We start from the raw sequence: 23545 nt of genomic DNA, 5'->3' as shown, positions 1-23545 counted from the left end.
AGGAAAGGATGATTCCCCATCTTCTGTTGGTATTAGGTGTGGTTTTAGAAAAAATATAAATCCAAAATTAAAAATCTATTTCCTGTAATAATCATTTAACAGCAAATCCATTGGGGATACATCCTACAGGTTACCAGGACTGTCAGAGGATACAGCCGGATTTAGATCGTTTGGAGACTTGGGTGGAAAGATGGCAGATGGAGTTTAATCTGGACAAATGTGAGGTAATGCATTTTAGAAGGTCTACTGCAGTTAGGGAATATACAGTGAATGGTAGAACCCTCAAGAGTATTGAAAGTCAAAGAGATCTAGATGTACAGGTCCACAGGTCACTGAAAGGGGCAACACAGGTGGAGAAGGTAGTCAAGAAGGTATACGGCATGCTTGCCTTCATTGGCCGAGGCATTGAGTATAAGAATTGACAAGTCATGTTGCAGCTGTATAGAACCTTAGTTAGGCCACACTTGGAGTATAGTGTTCAATTCTGGTCGCCACACCACCAGAAGGATGTGGAGGCTTTAGAGAGGGTGCAGAAGAGATTTACCAAAATGTTGCCTGGTATGGAGGGCATTAGCTATGAGGAGCGGTTGAATAAACTCGGTTTGTTCTCACTGGAACGACGGAGCTTGAGGGGCGACCTGATAGAGGTCTACAAAATTATGAGGGGCATAGACAGAGTGGATAGTCAGAGGCTATCCCTCCAGGGTAGAGGGGTCAATTACTAGGCGGCATAGGTTTAAGGTGCGAGGGGCAAGGTTTAGAGTAGATGTACGAGGCAAGTTGTTTACACAGAGGGTAGTGGGTGCCTGGAGCTCGCTACCGGAGGAGGTGGTGGTAGGAGGGACGATAGTGACATTTAAGGGGCATCTTGACAAATACATGAATAGGATGGGAATAGAGAGATACGGACCCAGGAAGTGTAGAAGATTGTAGTTTAGTCGGGCAGCATGGTCGGCACGGGGTTGGAGGGCCGAAGGGCCTGTTCCTGTGCTGTACTTTTCTTTGTTCTTTGTTTGTTCTTTGTATTACTGTCCTTTTGAATTTTTACAAGATATAAAGGTCTGGGAGTAAATTTTCTGGTCCAACCCACCCTGGTAACCATTGCAGGTGGGACGGACAATTTAAATGTCCATTGACCTCAGGTGGGAATTTCCGGTCTCGGGGCAGGTGCAGCCGTTAAACTCCTGCCAGTGGTCACAAAATTTAGAGCAAAGCTCCAGAACTAGCTATGTCCGTAGCTAAGCTGTAGAGCGAAAATATTGGCATTTACCAACAATATGGAAAAGTGTCCAGCTCCATCCTGTCCTCAAGTAGGGGAAATCCAGTCATGTCATTTACAGCCAAATTAATCTACTCTGAATCAGTAATAAACTGATATTTGTGTTAAAACGTTTTAGCTTTAGAAATTACAAAATAAACAAATTCATACAAACAAACCAAATACAATTTACAGAAAAAAGACATTAAAAATAACACAGATTCTCTCTAATATAAAAGTAACACTAAAAGTCCCCCCTAACAACTGATGGTAATCAGTTCCTTAAATTAAACTATAAAAAGGTTGCCACCACTGGTAGAATCCCTCGACTGAACCCCTTATGGTGTACTTAACCTTCCCTAAGATACAAAACCTCCATCAAGACTCCCAACTTCACTGAGGCACTGGGTGGAGATGCAGATCTCCACCCCAGCAGAACCCGCCTCTGGGCAATCAAAGAGGCGAAGCCAAGAACATCTGCAATCCTGGCGAGCCCGACACCCAAACATGGAAACTAATGGACAGGGCTCCAGGTCAATATTCAAAATCACCAACATACTAAAGGAGACCCAAAAGCTCACAAGCTTGGGACAAGACCAGAATGTGGTTGGCCATTCACCCGGAACAGCACTCACACCTCTCGTTCACCTCCAAGAAGAAACAACGCCCTAGACCAGTGTTTTTCAAACTTTTTTTTCTGGGACCCACTTTTGCCAACCAGCCAACCTTAGAGACCCATACCGGTCAACCTTAGTGACAAACACCACGTTTGCTTACCTTTAATGCGAAAGGGGGGCCTGCTTGGTGCTCACGATCTCACTTGAATAAATTTCAAAGGAGGAGAGGGCCATGCGCATATCAAGTGCAGACTTCAGCCAGTTCCTTTGTGCCGTCTTCATCTTTACAAAAATGGTAAATCCAAACTCGGACATGTAGATCGCCGTGAAGGGTAATAGCAAAATAATGCTTGCTTTCGCAACACTGAGGGGCTGGTTTAGCACAGTGGGCAAAACAGCTGGCTTGTAATGCAAAACAAGACAGCAGCGCGGGTTCAATTCCCGTACCGGCCTCCCCGAACAGGTGCCGGAGTGGCGACTTGGGGCTTTTCACAGTAACTTCATTGAAGCCTACTTGTGACAATAAGCGATTATTATTATTACTTGATATTCCTGAGAGATGCTACTCCAGAATGTTGACAGCCTCATGGGCTTTTGGTGTGTTTTTAATGTGCTGTCACAGGTCAGGTATAGCAGCGTAGTATTTTCATTTGGAGTCAGCTGTAAGTTAATAACTGACTCTGGGGTCTCATCCTCAAAAGGCATTTTGCACCCATTCTTCTCTTTCAAAACCTGAAACTTCTCTCATTTGCCAGTACTTCTCTGCATTGGCATCGGCGCAATTGATAAAACCATACCTCAAGAAATCATATTTATACTACCTTATTTCCATATTAAGTTTCTCCTTTGTTGGCTGTGATGCAGAGGCCCTGGAGCTCGGTACAGAGCGAACAATAGCACTGCTCTGCCCTGCCCTTGACTCCGCTGAACAGCTCTCGCCAGCAGATTGTGTTTTGAGATCCTGTCCAGTAGGTACACTGCCCATTTGTGTCTCTGGCCGTCACTTACTTTTAACAGGAACTTTTAACTTTTTATCTTCACAGTCCTCTTGCCAACAGCTGAAAAATGGAAGCACCTCTGCTCTGTGATTTGGCACCCAAAACACGCACATGGAGGGTGCTTGACACTAAGTGAATGTGCAGGGTGCTGCTATTTGCTACCGCTTCTGACTAGAAGACTGCACACAGCCTCATTCCTTTACATTTAAAAGGCAGCAGCAGCCACCATTCTCAATTTAAAAGCCGGTAGCGGCTGTTGCACGCTTCTCCCGCTATCGGGACTTACGGGGGGACCACTCGACCGATCGCTCCAAGACCCTCCTGTAACCCGCAATGACCCACCCCGCAGGTTGGGACCCCCACTTTGAAAAAACCTGCCCTAGACTGGTCAGGGGGCGCCCTAAACACCACTTTAGGCTAGATCAAACCCAGCCTCGCACAAGACGACGTGGCGGAATTCACTCTGCGAAGGGCCTCACTCACTCCACACCTCATCAACTATTATGAGCCCCAGCTCCTCCTCCTGCCGAGCCTTTACCCCTTCCACTGAAGCCGAATCTTCTGCCAGAATCCGCCTGTAAGTGCCAGATATGCAATCTTCCTCTGACCCCGCGGGTGGAAGGACCCCTTTCCATCACAAATATTGGTGGCGCCACGGGGAAAGTTGGGAAGGTCCATCATATAAAATTCCAAACTTGGGCGATATCCGAATGGGTCCGAGCCCAAATCCCAAACTTCACCGTCTTCTAGACTGGCAAGCCGTCCCCCCTCCAGTAATAGGTCTCAAAATCTCTCCAGACCCTCCCTCCCCACACCCTAAAAATGGCATCCAACCTCGCTGGCTCAAACAGATGGTTAGTACAAAAGGGGTCCAGCTTCAACACTGAACCAAATTTAAAATGTTTACCGAATTGCCTCCATATAGAATGAAAACTAGTCTGCACCGACTCTTTGAATGAGCACTATGTCCACCTCACCCTATCCCAGTTATCTCGTTAATGAAACTGAAATTAATTTCAATGCATTTGATTCAGCTCCTCACCCTTTCAGGGTGAGACCCAGTTTGTGCCAGCGGGAAGGGCCTGGAAAGATTGCAAACTGATTTGTGCACTGCGCAATGTGGCCGGAAAATCTCTTCCAAAGAGAACAGGTATATTTATCAATCTATCTTAACCCTATTAATCAAAGTTAATGCTTTTTCATTCGCTCATTTTTTTTTTTTTTTTTTTTTTTTTTTTTTTTTTTAAACACCCACAATTGCGAAAAGCATTCTGGATACAGGGTTTCCAGCAGAAAGCAAAAGAGATTTGTTCCAATTTTTTCCACCATCTAAAGCGGTAACCAGTTTGCACTTCTTCACAATATTCCTTTCATCTTTAATGAGTGAACTTACTGCAAAAGCTTCGTGGAACTCAAAAACATCAATATCTTCAAGAGCTAATCCAGCTTTTTCCAAAACCTTAGGGGTGGCATATGCTGGCCTAGGATTAAAATAAATATATTTATCTACGGTTAAGAAATTAAATCTCAATTACCAATAGAAAATGCTAGAAAATTGAGTTTCCTAGTTAGTGAGGGTTAATTTAAAAAAACACTTACCCAAGGAGCAACTGGTCTTTAGGATCCTGAGAGACATATACAAAGTCCCTGAAATAAACCAAAATATTAAAAATATATAGACCATACAAATTTATTCTTGCTTCTTTTATTCCTCCCTGATAGACAAAAGAACTTTCTTACCTTAGATATGCGAGTGGCTTGTAGCCCATAGCCAGTGCTTTATCTTCAGACATTATCAACACTGCTGATGCACCATCAGTCTGAAATTAAGACGATGGAAATATTATTCTCAAGGACATGTTTGAATGTTGGGTCAGGCGGAGGGAGTCAGCAGGGGAAAGAGGTGGTCAGTGGGAGTGATGGGGAGGGGGGGACATTTGAGTGTGGAGGCAGTCAGTTGTATCCTTACCCAGGAGACAAGACTCAATTTTTCTGTAACATTTTCTGCGTAACCTGAAAATAAGTTGGACTGTCCAATGTCTCTAACTCAGAGTTGGAGACTTTCTCAGAGGGTCCCAGTGAGCAAGGGTATTGCGCATTGAAAGTTAAAACTGTCAGGGCAATTCCCAGAGTCAGTGCATAGGGACTTCCAAGGAGTCCCATAGTGCATCTTGTGGGGTATATCCAGAGACCAGGTCTTCTGGACCAATTTGACGAAAGCATGACAAAATAATCATTTTTTTAATCTACTGGCTGGAAAGCTGAAGTTAATTTTTAAAGACAATGGGCGGGATTCTCCGGGAAACGGCGGGGCAGGCAGAAATGGCGCAGTGGCGTGGCGGGAACCACTCTGACTTCGGGCCGCCCCAAAGGTGCGGAATCCTCCGCGCCTTCAGGGGCTAGGCCGGCGCCGGAGAGGTTTGCGCCCCGCCGGCCGGCGTGGAAGGCCTTTGGCACCGCGCCAGCCGGGGCCGAAGGGACTCCTCCGGCCGGCGCGGGTCCGCGCATGCGTTGGAGCGTCAGCGGCTGCTGACGTCATCCCTGCGCGTGCGCCGGGGGGGGGGGGGTTTCCACCTTCGCGACGGCCATCACGGAGGCTTACACGGCCGGCAGGTAGGAATAGAGTGCCCCACGCGGCACAGGCCCGCCCACGGATTGGTGGGCCCCGATCCCGGGGCCAGATCGCCCCGCGCCCCTCCCCCCCCCCCCCTGGACCCCGGAGCCCACCCGCACCGCCAGGTCCCGCCGGTAAGGGACCAACTCCAATTTACGCCGGCAGGACCTGCATAGAACGGGCGGGACTTCGGCCCATCGCAGGCCGGAGAATCGCCGGGGGGAGCCCGTCGACCGGCGTGATTCCCACCCCCGCTAAATCTCCGGTGCCGGAGAATTCGGCAGCCGGCAGGGGCGGGATTCACGCCGCCCCCCCGGCGATTCTCCGACCCGGCAGGGGGTGGGGGGGGGGGGGGGGTCGGAGAATCCCGCCCAATTACATTTTAAAAAACAAAATGCGATAAGTTTTCAGCCACATGACAACCCAATTTGCAACACAGTACGTTCCACTTTCCAATCCACGGAGATGGAGATGTCATGTGAGCAAAGACCCATCAAGGTCAAGAAGAATAGGAGTGAGCTACATATCCTGTACCCCATTCACAAGCCATTAAGGCAATTGTCATAACATCCACTCACGTATATAATGAGATGCAGACAGGCAGTGATTGACACACACGATGGCCAGTAAGCACACAACACAGTGCAGCCAATCACCAGACAGGACACCACCACTATAAAGCCAGAGGGCACTAGGTTTCCCGCTCTCGGGACCCAGCCACTGAGACAGAGTCCTCGAGCTGGCAAGTGCAAACACCATGCGGTCGCTAGTAAGTCTCGTCAGGCTACTACAAGGTCTCCTGTCAGTTCAGTATAGTGTCGACCCACAGCTGAATATGTATATCAGTTCTATCGTTGAATAAAACAGTGTTGGATCTTCTCCAGTGTTAGACGTCTGTTTCTAGCGTCCCTGCATCGAGTGCAGTCCACATCGAACCTACCTGCCTAACACATCATGGTACCAGAGTGATACTGATCTTGACGGACCTACCTCGAGTGAATCAGCATTGCCCAGCAAGGAGCCATCCGGTGAAATGGAAAACATCCAGCCTCCTCCGCAGCTCCGGCAACCTCGGCGCCAATTGAAAACTCTTCAAGCAAAAATTCCTCTTGTACATCAAGGCCTCCGACCTCAAAGCAGCATTGGATGCCAGGAAGATCGCGCTATTTCTCTCCACCGCGGGGGACCACGCCATCCACATCTACAACTCCCTTACGTTCGCTGACGGCGAAGACAAAACGAAATTCAAAACAGTCCTGCTGAAGTTTGACAGCCACTGCGACATTGAGGTGAATGAGAGCTTTGAACGGTACATTTTCCAGCAGAGGCTTCAGGGTAAGCACGAACCTTTTCAGTCCTTCGTGACCCATCTCCGCATCCTAGCGCAGTCATGTAACTATGACTCGACGGTTGATTCCATAATCCGGGATCAGATCGTTTTCGGGGTCCACTCCGACTTCTTTCTGCAGCAGCTCCGGAAAGTCAAACAGTTGACCCTCCCTGTCGCTATCGAGACGTGCGTTGTCCATGAGCATGCTAAGAATCATTACTCCCACATTAGGGCGGCAGAAATTGCAAAGCTGGCCTCCCACGAGGTGGAACGGGTGCAGGCTATTGCACAAATACAGGGCCTGAGCATCGAGGAGAGTGGCCGTTTTGCGCGCTTTTCCCAGATCCCTGCACATGCGCGCCATGACCGACGGGACGACGAGACCGACTGCGCAGGTGCGTACGTCGACTGACCGCACTGCATATGCGCGATGGCGCACGGAACGCACTGACGTCGGCGTCATGATGTGTCCGAATTGTGGCTCCGCCCATTTAAAGCGGCAATGTCCGGCAAAAGGACGCCGTTGTCTACAGTGTGGCAAGCTTGACCACTACGCAGCCCTTTGCAGATCTGCTCCACCGCTCAGCAGCCAGCGATCCCAGCTGCGGCGCAGAAGTGTCCGCTCAATACAAGGCATGCCAGATTCCGATCCCGACAGCCCAACAGACCCTGATGCCGAGTGCCTCAAGTCCCCATACCAGATGGGCATCATAACTATACATGCGCTGCCTTCCACCACAATGACAAAACACCTCTTGATCCTCAGTGTGGATCCCGACGACGAGTGGTGTGCTGTCCTCAGTTAGCAAGGCTCGCATCCGATTTAAACTGGACACCGGCACATCAGAAAACCTCATCTCAAAATCCAACCTCGACACCATCCGCGCCAGACCAAGCATTCTTCCGCCGGCCTGCCAGCTCCTTGACGACAATGGCAATGCCATAGCTGCCAGTGGCTCCCATCAACTAGGGGTATCCAACAAGGTGATTAAGGCAACACTGCGGTTTGAAACCGTCGGGCCGGACAGAGCATCCCTGCTCGGTGCTCGAGCCTGCAAGCTCCTGAACCTGGTTCAGCGAGTCCACACCATGTCATCATCACCGGCGACGGCCTCGCCTGATGGAAACTTGCAAGCCGACATAGATGACATTATCATGCAGTACCACAGCGTATTCGATGGAATGGGCACGCTCCCGTACCGATACAAAATCCTGCTCAAGCCGAACGCCACCCCTGTAATTCTTGCACCACGCCGGGTGCCTGCACCCCTCAAGGATTGCCTGAAGAAGCAATTACAGGACCTCCAAGACCAGGGAATCATATCGAAGGTCACAGAGACAACAGACTGGGTCAGCTCCATAGTCTGCATAAAGAAGCTGTCAGGGGAGCTTCGCATTTGCATTGACCCTAAGGATCTAAACCGCAACATCATGCGGGAGCATTACCCAATACCAAAACGTGACGAGTTGACCAGTGAGATGGCTCATGCCAAATTCTTTACTCAGCTGGACGCCTCCAAGGGTTTTTTGGCAAATACAGCTGGACGCGACCAGTGGCAAGCTGTGCATGTTCAACACCCCGCTCGGCTGCTACTGCTACAACCGGATACCTTTTGGGATCATATCTGCCTCCGAAGTATTTCACCGCATCTTGGAGCAGATGATGGAGGGCATCGAGGGGTGCGAGTATACGTTGACGATGTAATTATCTGGTCCACAACGCCCCAGGAACACATCGCTCACCTCAAGAAGGTATTCCAGAGAATTCATGAACATGGTCTCCAGCTCAACAGGGCCAAGTGCTCATTTGGCAATCGGATATTAAGTTCCTGCGTGACCACATCTTGCAGCAGGGCATGCGGCCAGATGCCGACCAGGTCTCGGCGATCAACGCCATGAAGACCCCGGAGGACAAGAAGGCGGTCCTCCGCTTCCTCGAGATGGTCAACTTCCTCGGGAAATTCATTCCCAATATGGCATCCCACACCACGGTCCTCCGCCATCTCGTCAAGGAGTCGACGGAATCCAAGTGGCTGCCCATGCATGAAGAGGAATGGCGAGTGCTGAAAGCAAAGCTCACCACAGCCTCGGTTCTAGCGTTCTTCGACCCAACCAAGGAAACCAAGATATCGACTGATGCAAGCCAGGACGGCATTGGGGCGGTGCTCCTGCAGCGAGATGACTCCTCGTCCTGGGCTCCAGTGGCGTATGCCTCCAGGGCCATGATGCCCACTGAGCAACGGTACGCTCAGATTGAGAAGGAGAGTCTGGGCCTCCTGACGGGGATAGCCAAGTTTCACGGCTACGTTTACGGCCTGCCAAAATTCATGGTAGAAACGGACCACACGATTGTAGTCCATATAATCCAGAAGGATTTAAATGACATGACACCTCGGTTACAGCGAATTCTTCTTAAGCTACGCCGCCTACGATGCTTCCTCCGAATGTACCCTGCCACGAGGCCACCGATCTACCAGCAATCCTGCCAGCCCATGCGACCACCGTGATGGCAGCGATCCCGCCTATCCACGTGCAGGCGACTCCTGATCCACCTCTGCGGCGATCAACAAGAATTTGTCGCCCACCACAAAGACTGAATCTGTAGACTGAACTTTTGTACAATTTTGTGACTTAATCGATTTAACCTCTGAAAATATAGTTTTGTTTGCCATGTATCTGCACTATCGACACCTTCCTATATATATATAATATATATATATATATATATATATACGCACACCTCAGTATTTATTTATCTAAAAAAAAAAGGGGAGATGTTAAAATATCCACTCATGTATATAATGAGATGCAGACAGACACTGATCAACACACAGGATGACCAGTAAGCACACAACACAGTGCAGCCAATCACCAGACGGGACACTACCACTATAAAGCCAGAGGGCACTAGGTTTCCCACTCTCTCGGGACACAGCCACTGAGACAGTCAGAGTCCACGAGCAGCACAAGCACAAACACAAAGCTAGTAAGTCTGGTCAGGCTACTACAAGGTCTCCAATCAGTTCAGTATAGTGTCGACCCACAGCTGAATATGTATATCAGTTCTATCGTTGAATAAAACAGTGTTGGGTCTTCTCCCGTGTTAGACGTCTGTTTCTAGCTTCCCTGCATCGAGTGCAGTCCACATCGAACCTACCTGCCTAACACATCAGCAACCACCTGCGATTATCTACACAGGGCTCCCAGACATTGACTACAATGGGAATACACTTTTTCCCCCAAAGATGTGCCGGTTAGGTGGATTGGCCATGCTAAATTGCCCCTTAGTTTTCAGGTATGTACAGGTTAGGTCACAGTGCAGGGGAGTGGACCTAGGTAGAGGGCTCTTTTGGGGGGTCGGTGCAGACTCAATGGGCCAAATGACCTGCTTCTGCACTGTATGGATTCTACAATTATGATTCACTTGAACAGTGGAACCCTGACTGAGAGAGAGAAATTCCATGACATGAACTAGTTAAGTTACAAAGGGGAATACACCATTGATGACCAGCATTTAATCACAGGATGACATGTGTGCTTGAGCATCTGTTGTGTATTGTACTTGCAGGATAAAAGAATGGAAAGCACATGGATTGAACAGAGGTTTATTAGATGGTGGTGTACAAAGGCTTAGTCTCTAAGTCCGCCAAGTTGCCGATGGCATCACAGACTATCACATGACCCAACTTTTAAAAGGACCATGCAACAGCACAACCACAGTAAGCCACATATATAACAGCTTCTGCTTCCTCTGCAGGAAGCAGCAGAGAATCTGACGAGAGAAGACCCGACTAGTGTCCCTTCCTCCTCCCCGCTCTCCAGCCTAACTTTTTATACGTTCATGGGATGTGGGAGTCGCTGGCTGTGCCAGGCTTTATTGCCCATCCTGGATAGCATTGAAGAGTCAACTACATTGCTTACAAGCTTTTGAACCCTGACCGTGACCACCCAGGGATGGTGCAGTAAGACACTTATTGCAAGAAAACAACCCGCACCATTATCTCCAGGAGAGAAGCCAATGCAGCCACCACATCTTTAAGTAGACATGATGTCAAAAGCATCCAGACCAGTGAGGGAAAGTTGCAAAACGACAGAAGTCGGCCTGATCCTAGCTAAATCACTAATCTTCGCCAAATGTAGTATTTTTTTATTTCCCTGGACCTTGATTATTCAATCTTTCTTCGCTCTGCAATCTATTTGTGTGCATGCATATGTACATATGAACTTCAAATGTAGATGTGAAAATCGGAGTGTATTTTATTTTTACTTAGAATGGGGCTAAGTAAAGATAACCTCTTTCTTTGTTAAGACTAACAAAAGCCTGTCTGATTGGTTCTTTTAAAATCACTGCATAGAAACAGTTAAATATTCATCAAATTGGCAAGTATATCCTTTTCAACAACCTGTTGCGGTAAAACAAGGAGGGGAAAAAATGGAAACCATTTAACCCTTCCTCACCAGATTGTAACAACAGACAAGAACTAAATTCTGTGAAGTGGAATGAATATGAACGCAATTATGTTTATTTCATTGTGGTAATAGAAAATTGCAAACATCTTCAAGTTGCTAAATAAAAAGCTATTCCACACTGAAAAATCTACTGTATGATATCATGTTTATACGTCATGTATTATCCTTAGGTTCAATGTCATCAGTCACTCGTGAGCAGTGGTTAGCACTGTTGCTTCATAGTGCCAGGGACCCGGGTTCGATTCCCGGCTCGGGTCACTGTCTGTGTGGAGTCTGCACGGTCTCCCCGTATCTGTGGGGGTTTCCTCCGGGTGGACCGGTTTCCCCCCACAATTCCCAAATGCGTGCTTGTTACCTGAATTGGACATTCTGAAATCCTCCCTCAGTGTACCCGAACAGGTGCCGGAGTGTGGCGACTAGGGGATTTTCACAGTAACTTCATTGCAGTGTTAATGTAAGCCTACTTGTGACACTAATAAAGATTATTTATGATCTCAGATCCCCTACTAATTAGAGTGCGCTCCTACCTTCTCAAAATTACATTCTGTGAACAACCATTCACAGGCTGTCATTATTTAGAATGCTTGCCAACGTAAGAATCTCTTAGCCTCTCCATCTGTACCCAAAGCTTAAAGATGAACTAAACAATGTAATTATTAGAAATTTGATACCCAAGTAATCATGTACTTCGAGAGACATTTTTGCCTTTCCATCACTGTTCTGATCATTTTCAGAAACAATAATAACCAACACATACACCTGTGACAACAAGCAAGAAAGAAACCAATGAACTGTTTTAAAATCACTTTCCTCTCCCTAAGCATTGTCATAACATTTCTTCAGTAATTGCAATTCTTGTCTTGGTGCACGTTATTACCAGAAATGAAGCATTGGCAGCAGTAATGGTTCCATGTGGCTTGATAAATGCTGGCTTCAATTTAGCCATCTGTTCAACCGATGATGGTCGAATTCCATTGTCTTTTGTGACTGTGTGACGACCTGATGCATAACAAAATGCATAAATATTAATTCATTCAAATCCATTCCAAGTTACTTAGTTATACAAATCCACTTTCTTCCACAGCAAACAATACTTTGTTCGATAGGAACTAAATTATTTTTACTTGCTCGGATATATAAGTCTTAAAATACAATCAGATTAGACAGCCCAATAGCAGCAGGCAACTGACACATTTAACAGGTCTTACCTGTATCCCCTTAAAGCAATAGAACCATAGAATTCTTACAGTAAAGGAGCAGGCCATTCAGCCCACAAGTCTGCACCAACCCTCTGAAAGAGCACCTGACCTAGGCCCACTCCCCTGCCCTTTCCCCGCAACCTATCTAACCTGCACATCCCTGGACACTAAGAGGCAATTTAGCATGGCCAATCTGTGGGAAGAAACCGGAGCACCTAGAGGAAACCCACGCAGACACAGGGAGAGAAAGTGCAAACCCCGCACAGACAATTACCCAAGGCCAGGATTGAACCCGGGTCCCTGGCTGTGAGGTAGCAGTGCTAACCACTGCAATCATGCCGCCCTATTACTAATAAGAAAATCATTTTAATACATTTGCTTAGATTGGCAGTTGACAACTCCACTCTCCAGTTTCATAAATTCAGGAACATTTGACAGAAATACATGGTAGCATTAATATGTACATGTCACATTGCTATTATCTGTCTCGATTGCTTGAAATATTGTCCTTGGAAATCAGTCAGATTTTGTTGGTCCATCTCCAATAAATGAACAGTGGGTGGAGGAGAACAGATAGGTTTTATGACCAGTACAATATACTTAAAAATAAAGAATAGCTGGAGGAATCCTGCTTGAATTAAATTCTGCGCGTGGGAGCTAAGCCAAGATTGGTGAGTACGGCGACGCCTTTATCTCTACCCTCAATAGATATGCCAATAATGTAGATGAAAAATTTAATCAAACCTCTAGTGCCCAGTGTCCAGGGATTATCTCGGTGTAAACTATTGTTCGAGACATGAGCAAGCAGTGAATTCCTATCCAATAATCTTGTGCCTCCTGGGTGGATGAATGACAGATTTGGCTAGATCAAGGAGCAAATTACCAGGAATGCTTTTTCTAAGCTATTTAATGGTCTTGTTAAGAAGTCTGATTGAAGGGTCTGCAACTGAGATAAAACTCAGGTATTTGCAAACAGTTAGTTGCCCACCTAAGGATTTAACAGGTTTGCTGTTGCTTCACTTTCACAATCAGATATCAGGGCTCAAATTGGATAACCCAAGAAAACGAGAGCAAGGATTACGATAATTGATTCATAGAATCTACAGTGCAGAAGGAGGCCATTCGGCCCATCGAATCTTCACCGGCCTGTTTAAAGAGCACCCTACTTAAGCCCATGCCTCCACCCTAACCCCGTAACCCCACCTAACCTTTTGGACAGTAAGAGACAATTTAGCGTGGCCAATCCACCTAACCTGCACATCTTTGGACTGTGGGAGGAAACCGGAGCACCCAGAAGAATACCATGTAGACATGGGGAGAAAGTGCAAACTCCACTCAGACAGTCACCCAAGACCGGAAATTAACTCAGGTCCCTGGAGTTGTGAAGCAGCAGTGCTAAACATTGTGCCACCGTGCCGATTAACATGCATCCTTTGATTAAACTGTCGGCATGATGCCTAGCACTAATAAAAGTTAGTTTGCAACTTTTAAAGGGGATGTTTATTGTAGTTGGTGCTCAGTTACTTCAAAATGTTGTGCCATGGAAGGATTATGAATGTTGACAACAGTATACACAGCAGGCACCAAGGTTTTTGGACTTTGCACTGAAGGTCTTGGTAGACAAGATGAAGACATGTCCTGTATCCACAGGGAATCGGGAGGCCCACAAGACAAATGTCCAGAAGGGAGTGGCAAGAAATAGCTGTGTACATCAATGCTAAGGAGCTGGATGAGTACAAGTAGTTTAATGATCTCACACGAGTTAGCAAAGTTATTGAGTGCTTCTTCAACAAAATACTATATCCCCCCAACTGCATCACTGGCCTCAAACACTTCCCAATTAACTATATCCCCATCATTCAACTACCATCAATCTCTATCAATCAGGACTTGCCAGTAACATTCTTATGCTTTACCTCATTTCACATGTAGCACTGTTGCAAGTCTCATACTTATATCTCACAGATCGTATAAACTTTTAGCTATCCAACCATGATAGCCACATCACCCAAACAAATTGGACAATAACTGAAACACTTCTTCATTCTTGCAGAAGATTGTGCACAATAGGAACAGGAGAAATTAACAGGAATGGGAGATGTAGACTGCACATTTTAACCTCCTTAGAGGAGATTGTGCTAACATTTAGGAGGGCGGCACGGTAACACAGTGGTTAGCACTTGTTCCACAGCGCAATGATTCGATTCCGGTCTTGGTTCAAAAAAGTTAGGTGGGGTTACTGGGTTATGGGGATAGGGTAGAGGTGAGGGCTTAAGTAGGGTGCTCTTTCCAAGGGCCGGTGCAAACCTGATGGGCCGTATGGCCTCCATCTGCACTGTAAATTTTATGATTCTATTATGGGATCATCAACACGGGCATCAAGTTAGCAATGTATGATTCACAAACTCTGCATGTTGTTGATGGTCTTTGGTATGCATGCACAAACATCTTCACAAATATGGCATCTGTCGTTCTTCATGTTGGAAGTGTGTATGTGGGTCATTGACACAATTTTCGTGCACTGAGGCCCCCCGGCTTCCCCAAACAAAAGGGTGCTGTACAGTCCAATTTCACTGCCCAGGAGTTTGTCCAGCATAATCTAGTCATTGACATGCATTGAAACAGCCTGATTATAAGTAGGGCAGTGAACTGATTTACCACATTGGCATGGATCCAACTACATTCTCTTAAATAAGCGGTACAGGCTGAGCATCCCTTATCCAAAATTCCGAAAACCGAAAGATTCCTAAATCTGCACTTTTTTCGAGCGCCACACAATTTGAAAAAGGCACTAATTCACTTGGCAGCAGGGTTCAATCATGCGTAATTCTGTTGCTTAAGACTTTTAAGTTACAAAGAAAGACTAAGTTTATTTTATTTACATTGAGGAAAAATAATGAAAGATGGGTGTGTGAAATGTCAGCTGGGGAAAATAGCTGGCATGGATTAAATGTTCATGTTATCAGAGAAAAGGTCATTGACCTGAAATATTGTTTCCATCTCCACAGATGCTGCCAGACCTGTTGAGAATTTCCAGTATTTTCTGTTTTTATTTGAGATATTCTAGGGCATCACAGTTAATTCTGGGTTAAGAAAAGTAATGTAAAGAGAGTAAATAAGTGGTACAGAATTGAAATGACGAAGTTTGTCATAACATTTAGATTTCCTCCTTCAAATAGCATTATACTGCACTTAAATATTTGCTTATATTCCTATACATCAGAAAGCAAAGCTGTACAATACAGCCAGTAATCTGAAAAATGCACTAATCCAAAGCACGGTTTGAACATTGTACATAGCAATCCTTGTCAGCAGAACAGCTTTAAGGACAGTGGAATTTTCCCGGTCTCATGGTCAACATTAATCCGACAAGCAAAATCTAAAGTTTATTTTGTTGCTTTACATTTTATAGGCCCAATAGCAGTCGTTGTCCCACACTACACCAGTGACACTTGGACACTGGTTGCCAACATCTTGGGGACTTATGGAGGTCATCAACGGCACTATTTAATTCACTTCATTCCATATGTTCCCCTATTTGCATTTCCAACCAAATACTTAAATTTAAACATATTGGGCGGGATTCTCTGGTCCTTCAGCCGCATGTTCCTCGGCGGCGCTTCCTTGCCAGCAGCAGGATTCTCTGTTCCTGCCACCTGACAATGGAATTCCCCATTGTGGCCACCCCACCCCGGTGGGAAACCCACAGACATGAGTGCATTGCCAGCCGATCGGAGAATCCCACCGACGGAGAATCCTGCCCTACTAAAACGGATTTTAGTTGGGCAATGGAAGTTCTTGAACTATTGCAATTCTTGTGGTGATAGCACTTCCAAAACAAATAGATTGCAAGCCAATCTAAATGTTAAAATACATCACATTTTTAAAAGTGAGGTTCTTTATAACTACACACAAAGAAGAAAACTAAAGGCAAATACTTAACAATTAACAGTATTTGACCAGAGCGAAGAAAGTTACCTGGCACCTTGAATGGGATGACATCTTTAAGAAGCTTCTCAGTTTCTGCTTTCTTAGCCAAAACATGGGAACGTATAGCAAATTCATCTTGCTCTGCACGTGACACACCAAATGCAGCTGCAAGTCTATCTGCGGAATGACCCATCGACTCACTAGTGGAAAACTCAGCTACAGCCGGTAGCTGGAGAAATAATTGAATGAATAGATTTAGTGTTGTGCTTTGACTGAAATACAGTATTTATGTTGTCTACTCAATTCTGTCAGCACTTGCAGTACAAAATGTCAATTTCCAAACACTATTGATAATTTTAAAATACCTCACCATCATAATTTTCACCTAAATTTAAAGGAAGGCAATTTGGAAGTTATAAACCATAAGGGTAAATATTCTACTTTTAAAAAGAGAGGGGTTTAAAAAATACACTTTAATTCACGGTGCAATGTGTAATGCTTCCATAGTCAAGTAAGGATAAACATATTCATATTTGTCTAAATCAGTGTCCATTACAGATTACATTTTACCATTGATATAAAGAAAACATCCCGAAACAGATCTGAGAAACACGCTGAATGTTTTTCAGGGATTGTGAAAGTTCACAGGAGGATTATTTTGTGTTTTCCCCAAAAAACCTATGCAAGGATTCAGAACAGGTAGAATCAAGGACAAGCGAAAAAGACAGCAAGGAAAATAAGAAAAGTAATAGAGAAATCAAGGGAAAAATAGTGGGGACAGGATAAGGAACGTTAAAAGGACTAGCCTTGAAGTTTTGTAGTTGAACGCACGGAACATTCAAAATAAAATGGATGAATTAGATGCATTGTAAAGTGGTATGATATAGTTGGGAATATATGCATGGGACCAAAACATTGAGGGCTATTCCATTTTTAGGAAAGACAGGCAGAAAGGAAAAGGTGGTGGAGTTGTATTGTTGACCGAAGAAGATATTGATACAATATTGAGGAAAGATATTAGCACTAATGATGTGGAATCTGTATGGGTCATGTTAAGAAACATCAAGGGCCAAGAAACATTCACAGGGGTGGTATACAGACCACCAAACTACAGTGGTAATGTTGGGAATAGTTAGGAAATCAGAGTTGCATATAATAAAGGAACATCTGTGATTAAGGATGACTTTAATCTGCATATAGATTGGGTGAGTCAAATTAATCACAGTACAATAGAGGAGGAATTTCTGGAGTGTACACGGGATGGTTTTCTGGACCAATACGTTGAGGAACCAGCAAGGTAATAGACCATCTTGGACTGGGTATTGTGCAATGAGAAAGGATTATTTGGCAACCTAGTTGTGAGAGAATCCTTAGGGATGAGTGACCACAATTTGATAGAACGGATAGTGAGATAGTTGAATCGGAGCAGGGTCCTGAACCACAATAAAGTAGCTATGATGGTAAGAGGCATGATGGCTATGATGGAACAGGAAACATTACTGAAAGGAAGGACAGTGGACAGACAACGGCAGGCATTCAAGGAACGAATAGGTGAACACCAAAAGTTGTTTATTCCTATTTGGCACAAGAGTGGAAAGGGAACTGTGGCCAAACCATGGCTTACAAGGAAAATTAGAGATTGTATTAGATTCAAAGAAGAGTCATATAAATAGGATTTTTAATTAAGCAAGGCGGACCAAAGGATTGATTAATAAGGGGAAAATACAAAGTAAGCTAGTAGGGAACATAAAACTGACTGAAAACTGACTGTAAATGTTCTATAGGTATGTAAATAGAAAAAGATTGATAAAAACTAATGTAGGCCCCTCACAGTGAGAAAATGTGGGAATTAATGAGGAACAAAGAAATGGCCGAGGAACTAAATTTGTACTTTGCTTCTGTCTTCAAAGGAAGATATGAATAATGTACTAGAAGCTCGGAGAACACAAATTTCGAAGAGGGGCTGAAGGAAGTTAGTATTAGTAAAGAAATGGTTTGGAGAAATTAATGGGATTGAAGGCGGATAAATCTCGAGGGCCTGATAATCTTCATCCCAGAGTACTTAAGAAGGAAGTGGCCCTAGAAATAGTAGATCCATTGGTGGTCATTTTCAAAAATTCTTTGGACTCTGGAATGGTTCCGACAGATTGGAGGGTAGCTAATATAACCCTGCTATTCAAAAAGGGAGGTAGAGAGAAAACAGGAAACCATAGACCAGTGAGTCCAACGTTGGTAATAGGGAAGTTGCTGGATTTCATAGCACAGCATTTGGAAAGCAGTGATATAATCAGACAAAGTCAGCATGGATTTACAAAAGGGAAATCATGCTTGACAAATCTACTAGAATTCTCTGAAGATGTAATTGGTAGAGTTGACCAGGGAGACCATGGATGTGGTTTATTTAGACTTTCAGAAGGCTTTCGACAAGGTCTCACACAGCAAATTACTATGTCAAGTTAAAGTGCATGGGATTGCAGGTAGTGTCTTGAGATGTATAGAAAGCTGGTTAGCAGACAGGAAGCAAAGAGTTGGATTAAATGGGTCTTTTTCCGATTGGCAAGCAGTGACTTGTAGGGTACCGCAGGGATATCTGCTAGGATCTAAACTGTTCACACTATATATTAATGATTTGGATGAAGGAACTAAATGTATTGTCTCCAAATTTGCAGATGATACAAAATTAGGTGGAAGGTGAGCTGTGAGGAGGATACAGAGATGCTTCAGCAGGATTTGGACAGGCAAAGTGAGTGGGCATCTGGCAGATGCCATATAATGTGGATAAATATAATGTGGATAAATATAATGTGGAGAATCCGGTTAAGGTCGTGCAGTTCTGGTCCGAGGCAACAGAAGAGCTCCTATGTGACTGCTTGGAGACAGTGGACTGGTCCATATTTAAGAACTCAGCGACCAACCTAAACGAGTATGCCACCACCGTCACAGAACTCAGCCCCCCAACTATACCCGCTATACTCACACGACTGCACGGCAAAATCTGGCTCCAACTCCATCTACAAGTTTGCTGATGACACGACCGTAGTGGGTCAGATCTTGAATAACGATGGGTCAGAATACAGGAGGGAGATAGAGAACCTAGTGGAGTGGTGTAACGACAACAATCTCTCCCTCAATGTCATCAAAACTAAAGTGCTGGTCCTTGACTTCAGGAAGCAAATCCCTGTCTGCATCAATGGGCCCTGAGGTGGAGATTTCATAGAATTTACAGTGAAGAAGGAGGCCATTCAGCCCATCGAGTCTGCACCGGCTCTTGGAAAGAGCACCCTACCCAAGTTCCACACCTCCACCTATCCCCATAACCCAGTAACCCCACCCAACACTAAGGGCAATTTTGGGCACTAAGGGCAATTTATCACGGCCAATCCACCTAACCTGCACATCTTTGGACTGTGAGAGGAAACCGGCGCACCCGGAGGAAACCCACGCACACACGGGGAGGATGTGCAGACTCCACACAGACAGTGACCCAAGCCGGAATCGAACCTGGGACCCTGGAGCTGTGAAGCAATTGTGCTATCCACAATGCTACCGTGATGGTTGACAACTTCAAATTTCTCGGGGTGCACATCACCAAAATTCTCTCCTGGTCCACCAATGCTACGACCAAGAAAGCACAACAGTGCCTATACATCCTCAGGAAACTAAAGAAATTTGGCATGTCCACACTGACTCTTACCAACTTTTACAGATGCACCATAGAAAGCATCCGATCTGGCTGCATCACAGCTTGGTATGGCAACTGCTCGGCCCAAGACCGCAAGAAACTGCAGATTCATGAACACCCCCCAGTCCATCACACGAACCCACCCATCCATTGACTCTGTCTACACCTCCTGCTGGCTTGGGAAAGCAGGAGCATAATCAAAGACTCCTCCCACCCGGCTTACTCACTCTTCCATCGGGCAGGTGATACAAAAGTCTGAGAACATGCACTAACAATTCAAAAACAGCTTCTTCCCCGCTGTTACCAGACTCCTAAATGACCCTCTTATAGACTGATGGACTGATCTGATCTCTTCACACATCTTCACGCGATGCCTGTGTTTTATGTTTGCTCTATTATGTATTTTCTTTTCATGTACTGAATGATCTGTTTGAGGTGCACACAGAACAATACTTTTCACTGTACCTCACTACATATGACAATAAACCAATCAAATCCAATGTGTGGTTATCTACATTGGTAGCAAAAATAGGCAGGCAGATTATTATTTGAATGGGTTTAAATTGAGAGGTAGATACTCAGTGAGGTCTTAATGTCCTTGTGCATCAGTCGCTGAAAGTAAGTGCCCAGATACGGCAGGCAGTAAAGAAGGCAAATGGTATGTTAGCCTTCATAGCAAGAGGATTTGAGTATAGGAACAGGGATTTACTGCAATTGTGTAGGGCATTGAGGAGGCCATACCTGGAGTAGTGCGTGCAGATTTTTTGTTTTAAAACAACAATCAACAATAAACAATAATCAACAAGATATGTCAATCCCCATAACAACAACGATCCCATCCGCCCACCAACCCCCAAACCTCAACCCGCATGTTTACATAAACAAATGACAAAAAGGAATCAGGGATTACCCGTAGTCACCCTTAATCTACACGGCTCTCCACCCCCCCAACCAATGCCATCCAGCCTCTAAGAGAGTACCGTACATGATACCCCAAAGTTGTATTCCCCCCCCACCCCCCCCCAAAGTCTCCAGCTCCTCCCGTCCACTGCCTCTTGTAAAACTCCTCCTCCCAACCTCGGTTCCCTCCCCCAACCTCTGTTCCCTCCCCCCAACTTTCCACCCCGGCTAGACCACTCGGACCCTGTTCTGTCAGGCTCCGATGGCCGCAGCCCCTCCCTCCCCTACCTCACTCCCGTTCACTGGCCGGCTTAAACCGGCCAGCGTGGAGGCCCCCGCCCGGGTCCCTTTCCCCCTTGTCCGGCCCTAGGAAAGCTCCATAGATCCCCTTTTAGCACACAAACCCCGCATATCCACCTACACCCCAAAGAGCCCTCCTTTCGAGTGAAAGTCCCGTCCCTTCCCTTGTCCAAATATATGCAACATTGGCCCCTTTAGCCTCTACCCCCGCGCACAGTGATACAAAAAAAGGAAGAAAATACAGTCATGAGGTTACATCGGCACACGCCCATTCCTCAATTTGTCAGTTCTGCCAGTCCTTCTGCCTTCGCAAACTCCTCAGCTGCTTCCGCCGTTCCAAAATAAAAGTCCCTGAGCTTGTAAGTCACCCTCAGCTTCGCTGGATATACAATGCCGCACTGCACCTTGCCAATGTAGTGCCCTCTTCACCCGGTTGAAGGCAGCCCGCCTCCTCGCCAGCTCCACCGTAAAGTCCTGGTATACACGTATACCAGCTCCAGCCCACTGCACCACCCGCTTCTGCTTGGCCCAGCTCAGGACCTTCTCCTTCACACTGTACCTACGGGAGCACAGAGTCACTGCCCTTGGCGGCTCACTCGCCTTTGGTACAGGCCTCCACGGCCGATGAGCCCGATCCAGTTCATATCGGGAGGGGTCCTCCCCCTCCCCCAGTAGTTTTGCCAGCATCACGGCAAAATACTCAGTCGGCTTCGGCCCTTCAACTCCTTCGGGCAGCCCCACGACCCTCAAATTCTGTAGCCTGGATCTGTTTTCCAGATCTTCCATTTTTCCTCGCAGATTCTTGTTCGTGTCCATCACCTTCCGCATCTCCTTCCCCATCGAGGCAAGTTGATCACCGTGCTGCAATACCGTCTCCTCCACTTCCTTCAGCGCCTCCCCTTGGTCTCGCACCTCCGCCACTGCGCTCGCCACCACCGTCTTCACCGGGGAAACCGCCTCCTCCACCAGCACATTCAAAACCTCCCTCATCTCCTTCCTCACCATCTCCATACATTTCTCAGTCTGCGCCAACTGCTTTTGGAATTCCGCAGCCATCACCTTAGTTAGTTCTTCAGCTGTAAGCACTGCGGCCTCCCCTGGTGCTCCAGCCTCCATTTTCTTTGTTGACCCCGCGGTGACCTTTCCCCTCTTCAACGGACTTTCAGACGCTTTTTTCCCGACCGTTTTTTGGGTGTTTTTCGACATCCTTCTTCTCCTTGCGCTATCTCTCGACTTTTACTGCCGTCGCTGGCCCTAGGACCGGGTGTTACTCCCCGAAAATGCCGTTCCCGAACGAGAGCCCTCCAATGTGCGGCTGCCTCCCGCCCGCCGTCACCGCAGTGCGTGCAGTTTTAATGTCCTTATCGGAGTAAGGATACTCTTGCTAAGGAGGGAGTGCAACAAAGGTTTACCAGGCTGATTCCTGGGATGGCAGGACTCGTATGAGGAGACACTAAATCGGTTAGGATTATATCAATTGGAGTATTGAAGCGTGAGAGGGGATCATATAGAAACTTATAAAATTCTTTAGACAGGGTAGATTCAGAAAGAATGTTCCTGATGACGGGTAGAGTCCAAAACCAGGGATCATAGTTTGAAGATAAGGGGTAAACCTCTTAGGACTGAGGTGATGAGAAATTTCTGCCACAGATAGTATAGGTCAAAACGTTGTGTAATTTCGAGAAGGGGTTGTATATAGCTCTTATGGATAAAGGAATCAAGGGAATTGGGGATATTCACAATCCTCAGAATGAAAGAAAGTCTCCTCATCTGAGTCCTAAATAGCCGACTCCTTATCCTGAGATTGCATTCCCAAATTCTAGACATTCCAAACCAGGAGAAACAGCACCTCAGCATTCAATCTGTTAATCCTGCTCAAACCTTTTTACATTTCAATGAAATCACCTTACATTTTTCTAACCTTCAGAGACTATAGATCTATTTTACTCACTTTCTCTCCACAGTACAGCCTCTCATCCCAAAAATCAATCCAATGAACCATTACTACAACCCGCTCTATGGCAAGTATATATTTTCTTAGGTAAGGAGACTAAAACTATACAAAGTATTTCAGATGCAGTTTCACCAAAGTCCTGCATAATTGCACCAATAGGTTCTTACTTTATATTGCAACCTACTTGTAATGAAGGCTAACATGCATTTGTTTTCCTAATTACCTTTTGTACCTGCACACTAACTCTGCTTTGTGTGCAAGGATTCCCACATGCTCCGGAATCCCAATATATA

The 23545-nt window shown here is 45.9% G+C and overlaps 1 protein-coding gene across 6 annotated transcripts in view; it reads right to left on the bottom strand.

Annotated features, from left to right (window-relative positions):
• hadhb (hydroxyacyl-CoA dehydrogenase trifunctional multienzyme complex subunit beta) overlaps positions 1-23545 on the bottom strand; it is a 52067-nt gene that overhangs the window by 6281 nt on the left and 22241 nt on the right. For all 6 annotated transcript variants that reach the window (XM_072498994.1, XM_072498996.1, XM_072498995.1 and 3 more), the window contains exons 9-13: positions 16465-16645; positions 12165-12286; positions 4614-4693; positions 4473-4520; positions 4267-4354 (exon numbers count right to left, since the gene is read on the bottom strand). In XM_072498994.1, coding sequence (XP_072355095.1) covers positions 4267-4354; positions 4473-4520; positions 4614-4693; positions 12165-12286; positions 16465-16645 — 519 coding nt within the window. The remainder of the gene's footprint in view (positions 1-4266; positions 4355-4472; positions 4521-4613; positions 4694-12164; positions 12287-16464; positions 16646-23545) is intronic.

This window comes from Scyliorhinus torazame, chromosome 4 (genome assembly GCF_047496885.1).
Source record: "Scyliorhinus torazame isolate Kashiwa2021f chromosome 4, sScyTor2.1, whole genome shotgun sequence".
NCBI classification, from domain to species: Eukaryota; Metazoa; Chordata; class Chondrichthyes; order Carcharhiniformes; family Scyliorhinidae; genus Scyliorhinus; species Scyliorhinus torazame.
This window is presented reverse-complemented; position numbering and strand designations above follow the sequence as displayed.